This window comes from Narcine bancroftii, chromosome 9 (assembly GCF_036971445.1).
Source record: "Narcine bancroftii isolate sNarBan1 chromosome 9, sNarBan1.hap1, whole genome shotgun sequence".
Classification (NCBI taxonomy): Eukaryota; Metazoa; Chordata; class Chondrichthyes; order Torpediniformes; family Narcinidae; genus Narcine; species Narcine bancroftii.
Genome location: NC_091477.1, coordinates 124,008,552 through 124,027,148, shown reverse-complemented (window position 1 = coordinate 124,027,148; position 18,597 = coordinate 124,008,552). Strand labels below are relative to the sequence as shown.

The 18,597-nt window shown below is 40.9% G+C and overlaps 1 protein-coding gene across 17 annotated transcripts in view; it reads right to left on the bottom strand.

Moving 5' to 3' along the window:
* masp1 (MBL associated serine protease 1) overlaps positions 1–18,597 on the bottom strand; it is a 167,798-nt gene that overhangs the window by 86,074 nt on the left and 63,127 nt on the right. For 16 of the 17 annotated variants that reach the window (XR_011344402.1, XR_011344403.1, XR_011344401.1 and 13 more), the window contains one exon: positions 4,718–4,836. Coding sequence is in view for 13 of the 17 variants with exons in the window: in XM_069897695.1 (XP_069753796.1) it covers positions 4,718–4,836 (119 nt within the window). In the remaining 4 variants the exon portion in view is untranslated. Of the gene's footprint in view, positions 1–4,717; positions 4,837–10,094; positions 10,228–18,597 lie in introns of those variants that run through there. The other variant, XM_069897703.1, reaches the window with a different exon arrangement.

Below are 18,597 nucleotides of genomic sequence, written 5' to 3'. Positions count from 1 at the left end.
TTTATGTAACAGAAGTCTGGATATTTGGCACCGAAAGGGGATCCGAACTATTGAGGACTGCCATGACAATAGACAGCTCATGTCCTTTGAATAACTGAAGAATAAATATGATTTGCCTAATGAAACATTTCACTACTTTTTACAGTTAAGATCCTTCCTGAGGGAAAAATGGAACCCTACCATGACCCCACCTGAAGGGAACGAGGTAGAAGAGATACTTCGACTGGGAGATGCTCCCAAATTTATATCCAGAGTGTACTTTGTACTTCAAAGTGAGAGCCCAAAACTGTGCCTGGAATGATCAAGGGAGAGGACGGAGTCAGACTTGGGAATAATGATTGATGAAGAGCGTTGGTCAGATTTATGTAGGGAAAGTTGATTAGTGATCAACGTCAGACTAAGATTGGTACAATATAATTTCTTACACCAATTATATCTCACACCACAAAAATTACATAAGGAAAATCAGAGATATCGAAAATGTGCTTCAGATGTGGGTTAGAAATCTTTATACACGTCACATGGATCTGCGTGAATGTGAGACCCATTTGGTTGGAATGATCTTATATATTAACTAGGATTAGGGGAACAGACTTCCTGTTGGATCTGGAGTTGTATTTATTGGGAAACCTAGAGGACATGGGCAGAACATTAACTAAATTCCAAATTAAATTTGTAGATATTACTCTGTTAGTAACAAAAATATGTATTGCGACCACCTGGAAGTCCGACTTCCCCTGATCATCATTTGATGGACCATGGAGATGCATAACTGTGAGCCCATGGAGAAAATAACGTATAATTTAAGAAATAAATACGATACTTTTGCCAAAATATGGGAACATTTGTGGTGATATGTAATTACACCACTAGATCACCAGGGGTCATCCCGGTGACTTTGTATATAAAGCAGTCCAGAGCTACAGTCTAGCCTTCCAGGTTCGTCTTGCAGAGAGACAAGACCTTTTAGTGTACATATTAGTTTATTAAAGTTGTCTTAAACCTGTACTACTGGTGTGGTTATTGTCAGTACAACCCTATCTAGAACACTTTGGTGTGCAACTATGGCAACAGCTCACAGTTCTAAATCTTCTTTTTTCTTTGGCTTGGCTTCGCGGACGAAGATTTATGAAGGGGGTAAAAGTCCACGTCAGCTGCAGGCTCGATTGTGGCTGACAAGTCCGATGCGGGACAGGCAGACACGGTTGCAGCGGTTACAGGGGAAAATTGGTTGGTTGGGGTTGGGTGTTGGGTTTTTCCTCCTTTGTCTTTTGTCAGTGAGGTGGGTTCTGCCTGCCGAACTGTGAGGTGCCAAGATGCATTTGTCCTTATTCATAACAATTTTCAATATATCTGATCCCTTTATGGGACCATATTTCAAAAATCCAATTACCCAATGTATATGTTAATAAGCCTGTTTTGGGTCAGAAGAGTTTTAGGAGATTACCCCACCCCCCCTTGTTCCAATATCTCTACTTATTTTAAACCAAATATTAAATGTTTTAGTAAAGGGGTTTCTCTCTCACCAGTTATTAATTTCACATCCTATTTATATAAAAAATCCTGTCTCATTCTCTCCCCTATTTTATCCAATTCTAGTTTCACCCATGCAGTTTTATCTCCTTTTTTAAAAAAGGTAAGAAATCTCATCTGTGCCGCTCAAAAGTAATTTTAATAATTAGGGAGTAATAAAACTCCCAATTCATAGTTCTAGGTTAATTTTTCTAGACATCTTACCCTTCCAAAGAAATTTTCTGACATTTATATAACTCTTGAAAGAACCTCTGAGATAATAGTATGGGCAGTGATTAAAAGAGTATCGTACTCTTGGAAATAATTTAATTTTAATACAATTGACTCTTCCCACTAGAGTTATGGGTAAGACTGCCCATCTATTTAAATCTTCATCAATCTTTAAATTTAAACTTAAACATACAGCACAGTAACAGGCCATTTCAGCCCAAGAGTCCGTGCCACCCAATTAACCTACAATCCCCGCATGTTTTGAATGGTTGGAGGAAACCAAAGCCCCCAGGCGAAACCCACGCAGACACAGGGAGAATGTACAAACTCCTTACAGACAGAGTGGGATTTGAACCCTAGTCCCAATCGCTGGCGCTGTAAAAGGATTGTGCTAACTGCTACACCAAAGGTAAATAATTCAGTTTGTACAAATTTTTAAATTATTATTTGTATGTATACCCAAGTTTTTTTTAATCCCATTTGGCAGCCTTTTAAATAGAGTGTCTCTTTGACACGAGTGTAATCACCTCTTGAAGGAGGCATAATTTCACTGTTATCCCAATTTATTTCATAACCCAAAATTTTCCCATAATCTTCCAATCTTCAGTACAGTTTCTGTAACAAAGTTACTGGCTCTATCAAATATATCAGCAAATAAGTTAATTTTATATTTCTCCTGGTTAATTCTAAATCCCTTCATATCAGAATCTGACAAATTACTCCTGCAAGAGGATCTATAGCTAAAATAAATAGAGCCTGAGATAACAGACATCCTTGCCTGCTAGATAGTGACAGGTGAAAGGATGAAGAGATTTAAGTATTAGTAACCACTTTAGCTTTTGGTTCATTGATCTAATTTAGTCTTGTCCACGTTGAGACTCAGGTTGTTACTCTTGCACCATTTCATGAGATTTTCTACCTCTTCTCTGTAATGTTCTCCTCGTTGTTGCTGATAAGACCAACGACTATTGAGTCATCTGAAAACTTGGTCACTGTTGGAGTGGGATTTGGAGATGAAGTTGTGGGTCAGTAGCGTGAACAGGAGTGGGCTGAGAACAAAGCCCTAAGGTGCATCTGAGCGTGACAGTGCTCAACATTCTGCCATTGACCTGGACAGACTGTGGTCTTTGCAGACTCCGGGAAAACAGAGGACTGGCACAAGGCATGAGATAATGGGAGACCACCACCCCCTTTTGAGGAGAAGCAGAGGAGGTGATCTACGGGTCAGTACCCATGGCAGTGGACCAGTGAGGGAGTCTGTGGCTGAAGAACACACAGGCAGTGGGCTGTTGGCAACTCAAGGTGAAGAACCCAAGCACGCTGCTGGCAACTATGGTCAAAAGACTCACACCAGGCTGTGAACTGTTGGAGACTGGCTCAGGACTGACTGAAAAGGTACCAGGTATCAGAACCGGGAGGTGAGAGGGTGCCAAGGATGCTGAAGGCTTCCTGATTGTGTCAGAGGTTTGGATCTGGAGCTGCAGAGGCTATGGGAGCTCTGGAGGTGAATCCACAAACAATTGGTGACTCTGAAGGCACTCTCTTTTGCTTCTCTTTCTATAAAAGGAATGATGAAATTTCTGCTGATGGTGAACCTTTGACTGCCTAACAGCAGACTAAAGGAAATATTGTGTAATATTATAGCTGCTTTATTTGATGACAATAGAAGAATCTTGAATATTGGATGGCCTCTCCTAGAGTCAGCACATTGAGGCTACTGTGCAGAAGGCACATCTATGTGTCTACTTTCCGAGAAGCCTGAGGAGATTTGAGATGTTATCGAACATCTACAGGTGCACTGTGGAAAGTATACCGACTGACTGCATCACAGTCTGGTTGGAAACACGAGTCCAGGAATGCAGAAGGGTGCAGAGAGTAGCAAAGAATGCTAGTCAGAGGTAACAACCCCTCATCCACTGAGGGCATCTATATGAGGCGCTGCCTCAAGTAGTCAGTCAACACCATAAAGAATCCTCATCGCAATCTCTTCTCACTGCTACCTTCAAGCAACAAGTACAGAAGCCTGCATCCAGCAACTCCAGGTCCAAGAACAGTGATTTTCCCCCCAAAGCTATCAGGGTTTTGAACCTCCCTGTACTATTGTACCATAAAATAGTCCAGGACCATCAAAAGACAGGACTGTATTATTGAAATATTACTTTTTCTTGTACTAACTCAATGGTTCTCAACCTTTTTCTTCCATCCATATACCACCTTAAGTAATCCCTTACTAACCACAAAACACCTATGGAATAACTGCTCTGTGGTTAGTAAGGAATTTACTTAAGGTGGTATGTGGGTGAGAAAAAAAGGTTCAGAAACCACTACACTAACCAAGACTGTGAATATTTAACCATTGATATTTACTATATTTTTTCTCTCTTGGCATTTGTGGTAATTTAAATTTTTACTATAGGAGAACCTTTTTTTGGCTGCAGCAGTTCAGAATTTTGGGTATCCGTACATGGTACTCATGTACATGACAATAAACTCTCATTGACAGCTAGTTATATCTGTTGGACGTGGGCCCATCTACTAGTAGGTAATCCCAGCTTGAACCACAGGGCTTCATTTTAAGAGGCTTCTCAGATGTCTTTGTTCATTACTATAGTATCAGATTTCTCGATCAATATTGAAACATCATCTCTTTTCCTTCTGCCCCCCCCCCCCCACCCCATTTTCTACCCTGGAATGTTGCTCAACTGATGAGGAAATCAGGGGTGTACTGGGGGAACTATCCCCAGCCATCCTTTCATGTGTTGCTATCACAGAAAGATGAATGGAGACAAAGTGGCTGAATTTCCACCTTCACGTGTTGCTGACATTGGATCAGCATGCCAACCTCAAATCTCCCACAATGAACCACAGCAACAGTCACATTCTTATATGTGCTTCTCGAACTATAAAACTTAGAAAAAAAAACAATTGCTGATCAACTCTGAAAGCTGCTGAAATAAACATTGATATAAAATACCTTCACAAATTTAAACCCAGTGTTGCATCTGATCTGAACTTGATCCTTGAATGAATACTGCTCCAGGATAGGTTCCACTTTGCCATTGAGAGGCGGCTGGACAACAGGACAAGGATTGCCTGCATAAACACAAGAAATATGGACATGTAACCAGTAAGATCTCCCCAATCCTGGTGTCATCTGCATATCCTTTGATCCAATTTAATACATCGTTGATACAGATGATGAACAACAGTGGTCCCAACACCAATCCCTGGGGCTCACTGCAAGTCATAAGCCTCTCATCAGAGAGGCAATCATTTACTACCACTTTCTGACTTCTTCCCACAAAGTCAACGGCCAATCCAATGTATTAACCTATCATGAATACAGAACGATTGAACCTTTGACCAACCTCCCACGTGAGTCATTGTCAAAGCCCACATAAACCTTACTGAAGTCCATGTAGACAAAATCTACTGTATTTCCTTCATCAACTTCCCTTATAGTCTCCTTGAACAACCTCTTTTAGTCACACCTACCAGTGGAAACAACTTTCCTGCCTCTACCTTATCTATCCCTTTCATAATTTTATGTTTCCATAAGACTCCCTGTCATTCTTCTGAATTCTAGCAAGTACAGACCCAGACAACTCATTCTCTTCTCTTTGGTTAAGCCTCTCATCTGCAGAATCAACCTGATGAACCTCGTCTGCACCGCCTCCAAAGCCAGCATCTTCTCTCAAGCGAGGAGACCAGAACTGCACGCACAGCTCCAGATGCGGCTTCAAAGTTACAGCAGAACATCAATGTTCTTAAATTGATTTCCTATAAGAATGAAGATCAACATAACTGTTGCACCTGAAAAACCAACCTTTGGTAATTCATGCATCCTCACTCCAACTGCCTCCACACAATAGCATGCTGGAATCTTTCATTATTTAATAAAAATCTGATCTATGTTTCCAACAAAAGTGGATGATCTCACAATTACCAACATTATATTCTATTTGTTGATAGTTTGGATATGAAATTGGCTAGCTCATGGAAGACGGTAGGCCGAGGTGGAAGACGGCCATTTGGGCTGGAGATCTGTGACCAGTGGTGTTCTGCAGGGATTGGTATTGGGAACATTACATCACAGTAAAGGCCCTATAGTCCATAATGTTGTGCTGACCGATGTAAACCTCCTCAATATTCATAACCCTGTATTTTTCTTACATCCATGTGCCTATTTAAGAGTCTTTTGAATGTTACTCTGGAACCAGCCTCTGCCACCACCAACACATTGTAAAGAAAAAACAGTGACCTCTGACATCTCCCCTAAACTTTCCCTCACTCACCTTAAACAGAAGTCATCTGGTTTTTGCTATTGTTGCCCAAGAAAATAATGCTGGCTGTCCACCCTATGTAAGCCCCCATAATTTGATACATCTCCATGAAGTCACCTCATCTTTTGCCATTACAAAGGGAAAAATCCAAACTTGGTCAATCTTGTGTGGCAAGATGTTCTCAGGCACCATCTGGGTACATCTTCTCTGCACCCTCCCTAAAGTATCTACAAATTTCCTGCAATGAAGTAACCAGATCTGAAAGCAATACTCCAAGTATGGTCCAACCAGAGATTTAGAGAGCTGCAACATTACATCATGGCTCTTGAACTCAATCCTCTGACCAATGAAGACCAACACACCACATGCCTCATTAACCACCCTAACAACCTGTGCAGCAATCTTTACAAATTCTTGGACTTGGACTCCAAGGTCCTTCGGTTCCTCCAGCCTGTTAAGGATCGTGCCATTAATGGACTTGGCCTTCGTTTGACTTTCCAAAGTGCATCACTTCACAATGATCCTGATTGAACTCCATCTGCCACTTCTCTGCCCAAATCTGCATCCTGGCTATATCCTGTTTTAACCCACAACAGCCTTCAACACTATCCACATCTCCATCCTTTGTATTCACAAACTTACTGATTCAACCCGCCATTTCTTCATCCAAATTAGTGATAAAAATCACAAAGAGCAGTGGTCCCAGAACAATTCCACCAGAACTCCACTAGTCACGATCTCCAGACAGAAAGCAAGCCAATTCTGAATCAAAGCAGCCAGGGTTCCATGGATCCCATGCCTCATGACTTTTTGAATGAGTTGACCATGGTTTGGGGTGGGTGGGGAAGGGAATGGGAGGCACTGACTTTCCAATTACCTTTCTTAAACAAGGGGACATTTGCCATCCTCCAGCATTTGCCCTGTGGTATCTCCAACAATCTCTTCCCCTGCTTCATGTGGTATCCCATCCTGACCCAGGGAGATATCTATTTAAATATTTTTAAGATCATCCAACATTTCCCGTACCTTAACTTCAACATTAGCCTGTTCAACACTGATCTTACATTCCCTCTCCCTTGTGAACAAGTATTCATTTCGGACCTCCCCTTCCCCCTCTGCCTCCAGGCACACTGTCCCATCTTTACCCCGAATTGATCCGACCCTCACTCTGGTCTTTCTGTTCTTCGTGTATGTGTAGAACACCTTGGGGTTTTTCTCAATCCTAGTTGCCAAGGTTTTCTCATGCTCCCTCTAGCCAAGTTCCTTCCTGGCTACCACAGAATTCTCATGAGCCCTTCCTGACCTTTGCTTCTAAAATCTTACGAATGCTTCCTTCTTCCTCTTGACTAGGTGTCCCATCTCTCTTCTCAAGCATGCCTCCTTTACCCTGCCATCTTTTTCCTGTCTCCGTAGGACAAACCTATTCAGGAAAACCATGCAAGTGGTCCCTAAACATCCTGGTGTACATTTCCCAAGAACATCTGTCCTCAGTTCTTGTGTTATCCTATGTTAATCAGCCCAATTAAACATGTTCCCACTTTGTCCACTCCTGTACTTGTCCATAGGTATGATAAAGATCAGGAAGTTATAGTCACTGTACCCAGAATGCTCACCGACCTAGAGGCCTATCACCTGATCAGGTTCATTACCCAATACCAGATCCAGTATGGCCTTCTCCTCTTGTCTGCTTGTCCACATACCGGGGCACACCCAACAAATTCTTCCCCATCTGAACCTTTAGCAATAAGATGCCCTTCTTCAAGGTACGAAGGCTCAGGCCTGAAATGCCAGTAATGAAGACGATGATTCACTTTATTGTCAGTAAACCAGCCAATGAAATACAACCAGCATCGATCACAAGTTAAAATAGTGCTATACATTACAATAAGATGTATGGAATTAAAACCAAGTGTTTAAAAAGGGCTAATTTTACGAGTGCAGCACCAATCAGCACCTGTGAGTCAGTGTCCAATATCGACACAGCTTTCTAAAAAACACTTTTTCTATTTTTACCTCCTGTGGATGCTGCAAGACCTGCCGAGTTCCTCCAGCATTTCTGTGGTTTTTATTACACAAGTTGACAGACACGTCGTCATGGGGGCAAAGGAACTGGACTGCGCTGTAATGTTTTATGTTCTTCCACACTGGAACACGACAGTCCTGGATTTACTGGTGCTTAAACTACTGCCACGTCAGTTGCGGACTTGTCCATTGAACAACTGCTTTCAATGAATATTTGGGAATTTGAATTCTCCCACAGCAGCCCTGTTAATTTTGCACCTTTCCAATATCTGACTATTGAGCTGCTCCTCATTGTCCCGGTGGATATTGGGGGGCCTGTAGAATACTCCCAAAGAGTGATCGCTTCCTTCCTGTTTCTGACTTCCACCCATACTGACTCAGTAAGTGATTCCCTCCACAACATCCTCTGTTTCTCCAGCTATGACACTATCCCGTATTAGCAATGCTACTCCCTCCCTCTCTTTTTCCTCCCTTCCTATCCTTTTTGAACATCGAAATGCCAGAACGTATCAGCCATTCCAGTTCTTGTGTCACTCAAGTCTCTGTAATGGCCACGGTATCGTAATTCCTGTTTGTGCTGTACATCAATGACTTGAATGAAAAGTAACTGGGTGGGTTAGCAGTTTAATGATACAAAGATTGTTCAAATTGTGGACAAAGTAGAGGATTATTCATGAATACCAGTGGATGTAGATCAATTACGGACATGAGTAGAGAAGAGGGAGATGGAGTTTAATCTGGACAAGTGCAAGGTGTTGCTCTTTGGGAGATTAAGGTATCCAGTTAACGGCTCTTAAAAGTATCAACATGCAGAAGAAACTAGGGGTTGAAGTCCATAGCTCATTGAAAGTGGCAACACAAGTAGAGAGGGTGGTAATGAAGGCATATGGTTGGCTGACTTCATTGGGTTGGTATTGAGTATAAACTCAAGGAAGTAATGTTGCACCAACATCAAACCTTGGTTTGGCCGAACTTGGAATACTGTGCGTAATTCTTGTTGCACCATTACAAGACGGATATGGAGGCTTTGGAAAGGGCACAAAAGATGGTTTAAGAGAGAAACATAGAACATTACAGCACAGTCCAGGCCCTTTGGCCCACAATGTTGTGCCAAAAACTTGCCTGGTTTTCTCTGGGGCGTGAGGCTGAGGGGTGGCCTGATAGAAGTTTATTAAAATATGAGTGGCATTGATAAGGTGGACAGTCAGAATCTTTCACCCCAGGACAAAAGCATCACTCACTAGAGGACCTGTATCGAAGGTGAAGGGGAGGTAGCTTAAGGGAAATGTATGGGGCAAGTAGTGTCAGGTGTCGGGGATAGTGGCGGAAACAGATACAATGGCAGCTTTTAAGAGGGGTAAAACAGACACATAAAAATGAAGGGGATCGTGGGAAATGGTGCAAGCAGTAGTGTTTGACTGCGATTCAGCCTTCATGTTTGATGCAGACACATGGGCCAAAGGGTGAATGTGCTAAATTCCTCTGATTTAAACAGCTCAAAATTATATATATATACTTCAGTTGTAGTTTGCACGGTGTGTGTGTGTGTGTGTGTGTGGGTGTGTGTGTGTGTGTGTGTGTGTGTGTACATGAACCACCGGCCTCCCTAATTACTCTTTGACTGTGAAAACAACACAGTTCCCTTTCAACATCAACACAATTTCTATTTAGAAACATTTTTTTTTCGCGTTGAAGTGGATAACCTCACAGTTCTACGTTGTACTCCACCTGCCGTAGATTGCCTATGGATGTGAGAATGTGCCAGGAGGATTGGCTGGTCTCTGTGAGCCTGCGTTGATTTATTAGGTGCAATTGTTCTACTTTTTGTCAAGATGAAAGCCAAAGTATGAACCTTAATTTGTCTTCAGCATCCTGAAGCCTCTTTGCATCCTCTCATCACTACACATACTCCCACTTAGTTTTATTTTGAAAATCTAAACATACCAGATCCACCCTTTCAAATACTCTACTAGCTACATCCTCAAAGAACTCCAAGACATTTGGCAAACATGATTTCTCTTTCAAGTTTATCACATGTACCAAGGTACAGTGAAAATGTTCATTTAACATTCCATCCAACAAGTCAGTGTAGAGTAGCTCAGTGTAGATTTATTGAACAGACTCGATGGGCCGAGTGGCCTGCTTCTGTTCCTTTGTCTTGTGATCTTGTGAAGTCATCCTATACATAGAATAGCAAATAAAGCACAGGTACAGACTGCAGTTACAGAGATCAGTTAGAATGGAGCAAGTGCAACATTATTTTACTGGTGAGGTTTGTTCAGCAGGTCTGATAACAGTGGGTAAGAAACTGTCCTTAAACCTGGTGGGAGATGATTTCACACTTGTGAATCTTCTCAAAAGAAAGCTGGAGAAGACTGTGTGGCCAAATAAATCCTTTCATGAGTTGGCGGCTTTTCGGAATCAGTAGAAAGTGCAGATGGGGTCAACAGAGGCAAGGGAGATTTGTTTGATTACCTGAGCTGAGATGCATCACTCCCAATGTATATTGACTCCCAATGTATATTGACTCCCAATGTATATTGACTCCCAATGTATATTGACTCCCAATGTATATTGACTCCCAATGTATATTGACTCCCAATGTATATTGACTCCCAATGTATATTGACTCCCAATGTATATTGACTCCCAATGTATATTGACTCCCAATGTATATTGACTCCCAATGTATATTGACTCCCAATGTATATTCACTCTGCTCATCTTATTCTCTTTTAATCATTTTGATATTGCAATTCTTTTTATAATTGTAACTGTGAAAAACATGTTAGGATCTTATGTACAGCAAAGAGAGATTCTATAGGGGGTGGAAGTGAATCCCACCATGCAGTTATGTCCAATCTCGGACCTGGTTTCTATAACCAAACATCATTGCTAAATATCTTTGTTTCAGCACTTGAAGGGTTTTGAAGAAAATGTTAATCATCATTTATGGAGCACAAGAAACTTTAGTGTCAGGACCAGAAAATCTATTTTTTTACCTCCATCTTCCATTAAATTGCTTTTTCCCCTTCAATTTTAAAAAGGTGAACTGGCCAATTGGCCACAAAATTAACATGGTGCAAGGAGTTAGAGGGTGATATTGGAGAGAAGTCTTTCAAATTAGAGGCCTGTGACCAGTGGTGCTCTTCAAGGACTGATTTGGTAATAGCCTGCTTGTTGTTTGTCATTGAGATTAACGATTTAGATGAGATTGTATGTGGCACTATTAACAAGTTTACAAATATCACCATAATTGGTGTGGTGGATAGTGAAAAAGGTGGTCTAATGTTACAATAGGATCTTGATCAACTGGGAAAATGGACAAAAGAATAGCAGATAGAACAATTCAGATTAAAAACCTCCAGGGAACAAGCACCTAGTTATCTGAAAGTGGCAACACATGGTGGTGACAAAGGTATTCAATATACTTTCCTTCATCAGAGGGCTACAAAGTTGGGGCATCACTCTATAACTGTACATGACATTTGTGAGACTGCACCTGAAAATTGTATATGGGTCTGGTCGCTTCGATAAAGGAAGGATGATAGCAAGGCAGATAGGGTGCAGAAAAGGATGGCGCCAATACTGGAGAGTTTGAGTTCTAGAGACAGACTGGTTTGGCCAGGACTATTATATTTTCCTGGAGTGAAAAAGGCTGTGGGGCATCTAATAGGGGGTATACATATCCACAAGGGGCAGAAAGTGGATGGTCATAGTCCCATTCCAAGGGTAGTGTGTCTAAAACTAGAGGATATAGGTTTAAGGTTAGAATGAAAAGAATCAAGAGGATCCAAGGGATATTTTACACAGAGGGAAGTGGAGATATTGTACAAGCTGCCAGAGGAAGTGGTGGAGATAGTATAATTGTTATGTTCATTTGGACAGATACATAGATAGGAAAGGTTTAGAGGGATATGGGCCAAAGTATGGCAAATGGATCAAACTCAAGCAGGTACTTTGGTGAACATGAGTTGGGTGAAAGGGCCTGTTTCATTGGTAGACAATTCAATGACTGATGCTGCTTGTCCACCACATTTCAGCCTCTGCAGAAATCTAGACCCTTTCTGTTAACTTAAGATAGTGGTTCTGTTACTAATTTAAACTAAGGACCATCTCAACAGCCCAGAAAGTAAAACTGAGAAACAAAGCTGGTCTCTATGATTAGAACCATGAAGCTAGAGGACACTGGAAAAACTCACCTGGATTCCTATCATCCTTCGGGAAAGGAAATGTTCCACCTTTTAGATAGAAGTAATGATGCTCTCTGATATTACCCAGCAACCACTTGTTCATCAGTAATAAAAGTGTAGCAAAAGGATAGGCAGGTAAGCAGAGAGGGTGGCGTGACTCAGTTGGTAAGGAACAGCATTAAATCATTAGAAAGAGGAGATTTAGGATCAGAAGGTATAAAATTATTGTGGGCTGAGTTAAGAAATGGCAAGTGTAAAAAGACACCATTGGCTTTTATATACGGCCTCCAGACAGTAGCCTGGAATGTGGACAACAAATTACAACAGCAAATAGAAAAGGTGCGTCAGAAGGACAATGTGATGGTAGTCATGGAGGATTTTAACATGCAAGTAGATTGGGAAAACCAGGTTAGGACTGGATCTCAAGAATGAGAATTTGTAGAAAGCCTATAGGATAGATTTATAGAGCTTGTTGATGTAATAATAGTGATCATGGATGCAATGCAACTAGCAATGCCTTACTGTTGATTAGACCTGGCTGCCAGCAGGGGGCTGACACAGTATGCAAGAGCTGTAATAGAGACTTTCAGCCTCATGGCATGCCTCATAGTTCTGTTTACATCAACTTTAAAGAACCTTTTCCTTCATCCAGGTGTTGTCTAAGAACTCACACATACAAATACAAGATGAAACAGTTGATAGGGCCACAAGGGGGCTGAACTGGATTGGGTGTTGTGTAATGCACCAGAGGTGAATGGAGAGCTAAGAGTAAAGGAACTATTTGGGTACTTTGATCACAATATTATCGAGTTCAATTTGAGATTAAACAAGGAGAAATTAAAGTCAGATGTGTTGGTATTTCAGTGGAGTAAAGGAAATTACAGGGGCATGAGAGAGGAACTGGCCATAGTAGATTGGAAGGGGGCTTTAATAGGAAAAGCAGCAGAGCAGCAATGGATGGAATTTCTAAAAGAAATGGGGAAGGTGCAAGATAAATACATACTGAAAAAGAGTAAATATTCAAAAGGAAACATTTCACAACTGTGGCTGACAAGGGAAGTCAAAGCCAACGTGAAAGCAAAAGGGAGAGCATACAAGGAAGCAAAAATTAGTGGGAAGATAGAGGATTGGAGCATTTTAAAAACCTCATAAGGGGGAAAATGATGAAGTATGAAAGTAGGATAGGAAATAATATCAGAGGATACAAAAACATTCCTTGTATACAAAGTATAAAAGAAAGATGAGGGCAATGTTGGACCACGAAAATGACGCTGGAGAAATAATAATGGGAGACAAGGAGATGGCAGAGGAACTAATTGAGTATTTTGCATCAGTTTTCATTGTGTAAGACACGAGCAGCGTACCAGATGTCAAACTGCATCAGGGAAGAGAAGTGCAGTTTTATTTCATGGGAGAAGGTGCTCAGAAAGCTAAATGGTCGAAGGGTGGATGTCTTCCAGATCAGAGGGATTGCACTCTCGGGTCCTGAAAGAATCAGCGGTAGATTGAGATTGATTCTTAAATTTAAAATTAATAAGGCTTTAGACAATAGCTCTGAGTTTAAGAATAATTTCATTTCAATCTCAGAATTTTTAGATCGGATAAATCTACCTCCAGGATAAATATTTAAATTGGAGGCACCCATTTCTCAGGAAGAAATTTCTGGGACCAGATAGTTTCCCTGTAGAATTTTATAAACTCCTTTCTAAAACATTTGTACCATAAACAAATTTGGTGTCTGAAGATTCAATTAATGAGGCAAGCATCTCTCTTATTTTGAAGAAAGAAAAAGCAACAGAATGTGCCTCCTACATTCCAATACATAATGTTGATATGAAGATTTTATCTAAAGTGTTAGTGCATAGGTTAGAAAATATTTTACCAACAGTTCAGATAAACATGTTTTATTAAAAATAGTTATTCTTATATATCGTGTACTGAATAATATATATCTAACTTCTACCCATTCAACAATAGATGCTGAAAAATCATTCGATTGGGTAGAATGGAACTATTTATTCACTACTTTAGAGAAATTTAATTTTGGTCCAGATTTTATATTTACATCTATGGCTTCAATTCATACTAATTTACAACAATCAAAAATGTTTAGGCTGCTTTGGGGAGTTTAAACTAGATTTTCAGGGGGAGGGGACTAATATTAGAGCAGATAGTGAGGTGGAGGATGATGAGAGTTATGCAAAGACTTCATGTAAGTAGATGGTTGTGGAGGAAAGAAATGGTCTCACATGCTTCTACTTTATTCCTATTAGGGTTAGGGTTGCAAGACTTGGTTGCAAGAGGGGCAGGATTGGCAGTTCAATATTCCAGGGTTCTGTTGTTTCAGAAGGGATAGAGGGCAAGGGAGGAAAGGAGGAGGTGGGGCATTGTTAAGGCAGGGAAAATATCAGCTGCACATTGACGGGACAGCACTGAGGATTAGTCAACAGAGGAGGCCATATGGGTGGAGCCAAGGAATGGGAAGTGCATGAGCACATTAATAGGTCTATGTTATAGAACACCCAATAGTTCTAGAGAATTGGAACAGCAGTTCTGTAGGGAGATAGCACACCAGTGTAAGAAACAGAAAGTTGTGATAGTAGGAGATTTTAACTTTCCACATATAGACTCGGAATCTCATTTAGTAAAAGGACTGGATGGGTTGGAGTTTGTCAAATGTGCACAGGAACATTTTCTACATCAATAGGTAGAGGTACCAACAAAAGGAGATGAAATACTTGATTCTCTTTTAGGGAACCAGGCGGATCAGGTGGCAGAAATCTGTGTAGGTGAACATTTTGAATCCAGTGACCATAATATTATTAGTTTCAAGTTAATTATAGGTCTGGTCCTGGAGTTAAGGCTCTGAATTGGAGAAAGGCCAATTTTGAGGAAATGAGGAAGGATCTTGGAAGAATTGATTGGAATAAGTTATTTTCTGGTAGGGATGCATCCAGCAGGGGGAAGGCCTTCAAGGATGAAATTTTGAGATTACATGTTCCAACGAGGAATAAGGGCAAAGTTAGACATTTTGTCCAATCTCAGCTGCAAGATTTTCTTCGAATTACAGACTCAAATATTCTTGATCTATTTTTTGATTTGCAGTTTGTTCAGTGTGTTAATATCACGAATTTACAATAATTTATTGGATTTAAGACTAACCTCAATGGTCAAGATTAAAATTGACTGGGAACAGGATCTTAATATAACTTTTACAGATGAGGACTGGCATCCTCATCTGTAAAAGTTTGATTAACGATTCGTCATTTTGTGCTAGATAGTTAAGCAGTACACAGAATACACTTCTAAACTTAAATGATCTCGTTTTTTTGTATGTCAATCCATTGTGTGAAAGATGTAAAATTGTAGAGGCCTTACTAATCCACGTTTTGAGAATATCCTACATTAGAAAGATTTTGGGAAAACATTTTTCAACGATTTTTAAGACTAAAATAAATCCATGCCCTTTAATTGACTTGTTTGGCTTCATTTGTGATCCAACTATATCTTTGTCTGTACCTCAAAAGAAGGTTTTAGCTTTGAGTGCACTGATAGCCAGATGAGGGGCTTTAATGACATGGAAAGATGAACTTCCACGGACTCTTGGGCAGTGGCTACATGATGTAATTGCAGATTTAAGTTTGGTAAAAATTAGATATAATGTCAAAGACAAAAAGTTTTAGTTTAAAAAGATATGGGGTCCATTCATAGAATATTCTCATGGTTGGCGGTTTTAGGCTGTTCGCCTACTCTGGTGATGCCCCATCTGGCTTCTGTGGGTCGCGACCCGATCCAGTTTCACCGTTCTCTTTTTTCCTCTTTGTTTTCCTTTATAAGTAACTTGATTAGAGGGAGGAATTAGATAAGCGTTACTTCAGTTTTTAGGTTTTTTTTAATACGTTGATTAATTGGAGTTTATACAGCCTATAATGGTCCTAGACTATAATATTAATTTATATCTTATCAGGTTATTTCCTTCTGTTATATTAATGCAATATGTATATGAGATTATTATACTGAAATCAATAAAAATAATTAAAAAACAGACAGATGTAGTGGTGGAAATGTGGAGGCATTGGTAATGATCTTCCAGGAATCAATAGATTTTGGCCTGGCCCCAGATGCCTGGAAAATTGCAAATGTCAGCCCACTTTTCATGATGGGGGGAGGAAGCAGAAAGGAAATTATAGACTGGTTTACCTGACATCAGTGGTTGGCAAGATGGAGTCAATTATAAAAGATGAAGTTACAGGATCGGCCAAAGCCAGCGTGGTTTCCTTAAGGGAAAATCTTTCATGACAAGTCTAATAGAATTGTTTGCAGATGTGACAAGCTGGCTGGATAAGGGAGATGCAGTGGACATTGTGTATTTGGATTTTCAGGTCTTTGACAAGGTGTCACACATGGTAAAGAGCTCACAGTATAACAGGAACCGTACTAGCGTGGGTAGAGCATCGGCTGATTGGCAGGAAGCAGAGAGTTGGAATACAGGGATCATATTCTGGTTGGCTGCCAGTTGCTAGTGGTGTCCACAGGGGCCAGTGATGGGGCCACTTCTTTGTACGCTGTATACTAATGATTTAGATTCTGGAATGAATGGCTTTGTGGCCAAATTTGCAGATGATAGTGGAGGGGAAGCTAATGTCGAGGATACACGGAGACTGCAGAAGGACTTGACATATGAGGAGAATGGGGAAAGAAGTGACAAATGTAATACGTCGGAAAGTGTATGGTCATGCTCTTCGGCAGAAAAAAATGGGCAAACTATTTTTTAAGGTTTTTTAACTGAGTCAGTGGTTAAAAAAAAGGCAAATGTGCTGCTGGCATTCATTTCAAGAGGAATAGAATAAAAGAGCAGAGATGAGATGTTGAGGCTTTATAAGGCACTGGTGAAACCTCAGTATTGAGAGCAGTTTTGGGTTCTTCATTTCAGAAAAGTGTCGACATTGGAGAGGGTTCAGAGGAGGTTTACAAGGATAATTCTGGGAATGAATTATCATATGAGGAGCGTTTGACAGCTCTTGGCCTGTACTCATTGGAATATAGGAGAATGAAGGGTGGATCTCATTCAAACATTTCAAATGATGAAAAGTGTGGATAGAGTACACAAAGAAAGGTTGTTTCCCACAGTACAAGAGTCTAGCACAAGAGGGCACACTTCAGAATTGAAGGACATGTGCTTAAAGCAGAGATGTGGAGGATTTTCTACAGCCAGAGAGTGGTGAACCTGTGGAATTTCTTGCCACAGGCAGTTGTAGAGTTCGGGTCACTGGGGGAATTTAAGACAGAGATTGATAGGTTCTTGATTAGCAAGGGTGTCAAAAGTTATGAGAAGGCTGGGCAGTGGGAAAATGGATCAGCTCATGATTAAATGGTCAGGCAGACTCAATGGGCTGAAGAACCTATTTCTGTTCCTATCTTATGGTCTTATAAGTGTGAGAATTGTTAGAGAGAGTCATGTCCCATTGGTCACTGGCAGCGCAAGCCCTGCAGAAACTCTCTGGTCACTGGCAGCACCAAGCCCTGCAGAACCCCACTGGTCACCGGTAGTGCCAAGCCCCGCGAAACCCCACTGGTCACTGGAAGCCACAGAAATGGTCCCTTCATTCCCCACTCTCTGCCTTCTGCTGGTCAGCCAATCTTCTGTCCATGCTCATATCTATCCTGCAATACCATGGGCTCTCATCTTGCTTAGCAGCCTCATGTGGGACCACATCAAAGCTCTTTTGAAAATGCAGGAAAACCACATCCACTGACTCTCCTTTATCCATCCTTCCTGTTACTTCCTCAAAGAATTCCAAAAGTTTGTTAGGCACGATTTGCCCTTCAGGAAACCATGCTGACTTCTGCCTATTTTAGTGTGGGCCTCCAAGTACACTGAAACCTCATCCTTAATCATAGATTCTAATGTCTTACTAACTACTGGTCAGATAAACCGGCCTATAGTTTCCTGACTTTTGTCTCCCTCCTTCCTTAAATTGTGGAGCACCATTTGCAATTTTACAATCCTCAGGAATTATTCTAGAATCTAGCAATTCCCAAAAGATCTACCAATGTCTCCCCAATTTCTTCTGCTGCCTCTTTCAAAATCCTGGCTGTTGTTCAACTGGTCCAGATAATTACTCCACCTTCAGACCTTTCAAATTTCTTCTCCTTGGTAATACCAACCAGACAACTTCTGCCCCTTGACACGCTCTAACTTCTGTTACACTGCAAGTGTCTTACACAATGCTGGATTAAGTTCATCTGCTATTTCATTGTCCATTGGCCCCAGCATCACTTTCCAGTGGTCTAATGTGCAACCTTGCTTATCGTTTGCTCCTTATGTTCTTGAGGAAACTTTTCACATCCTCTTT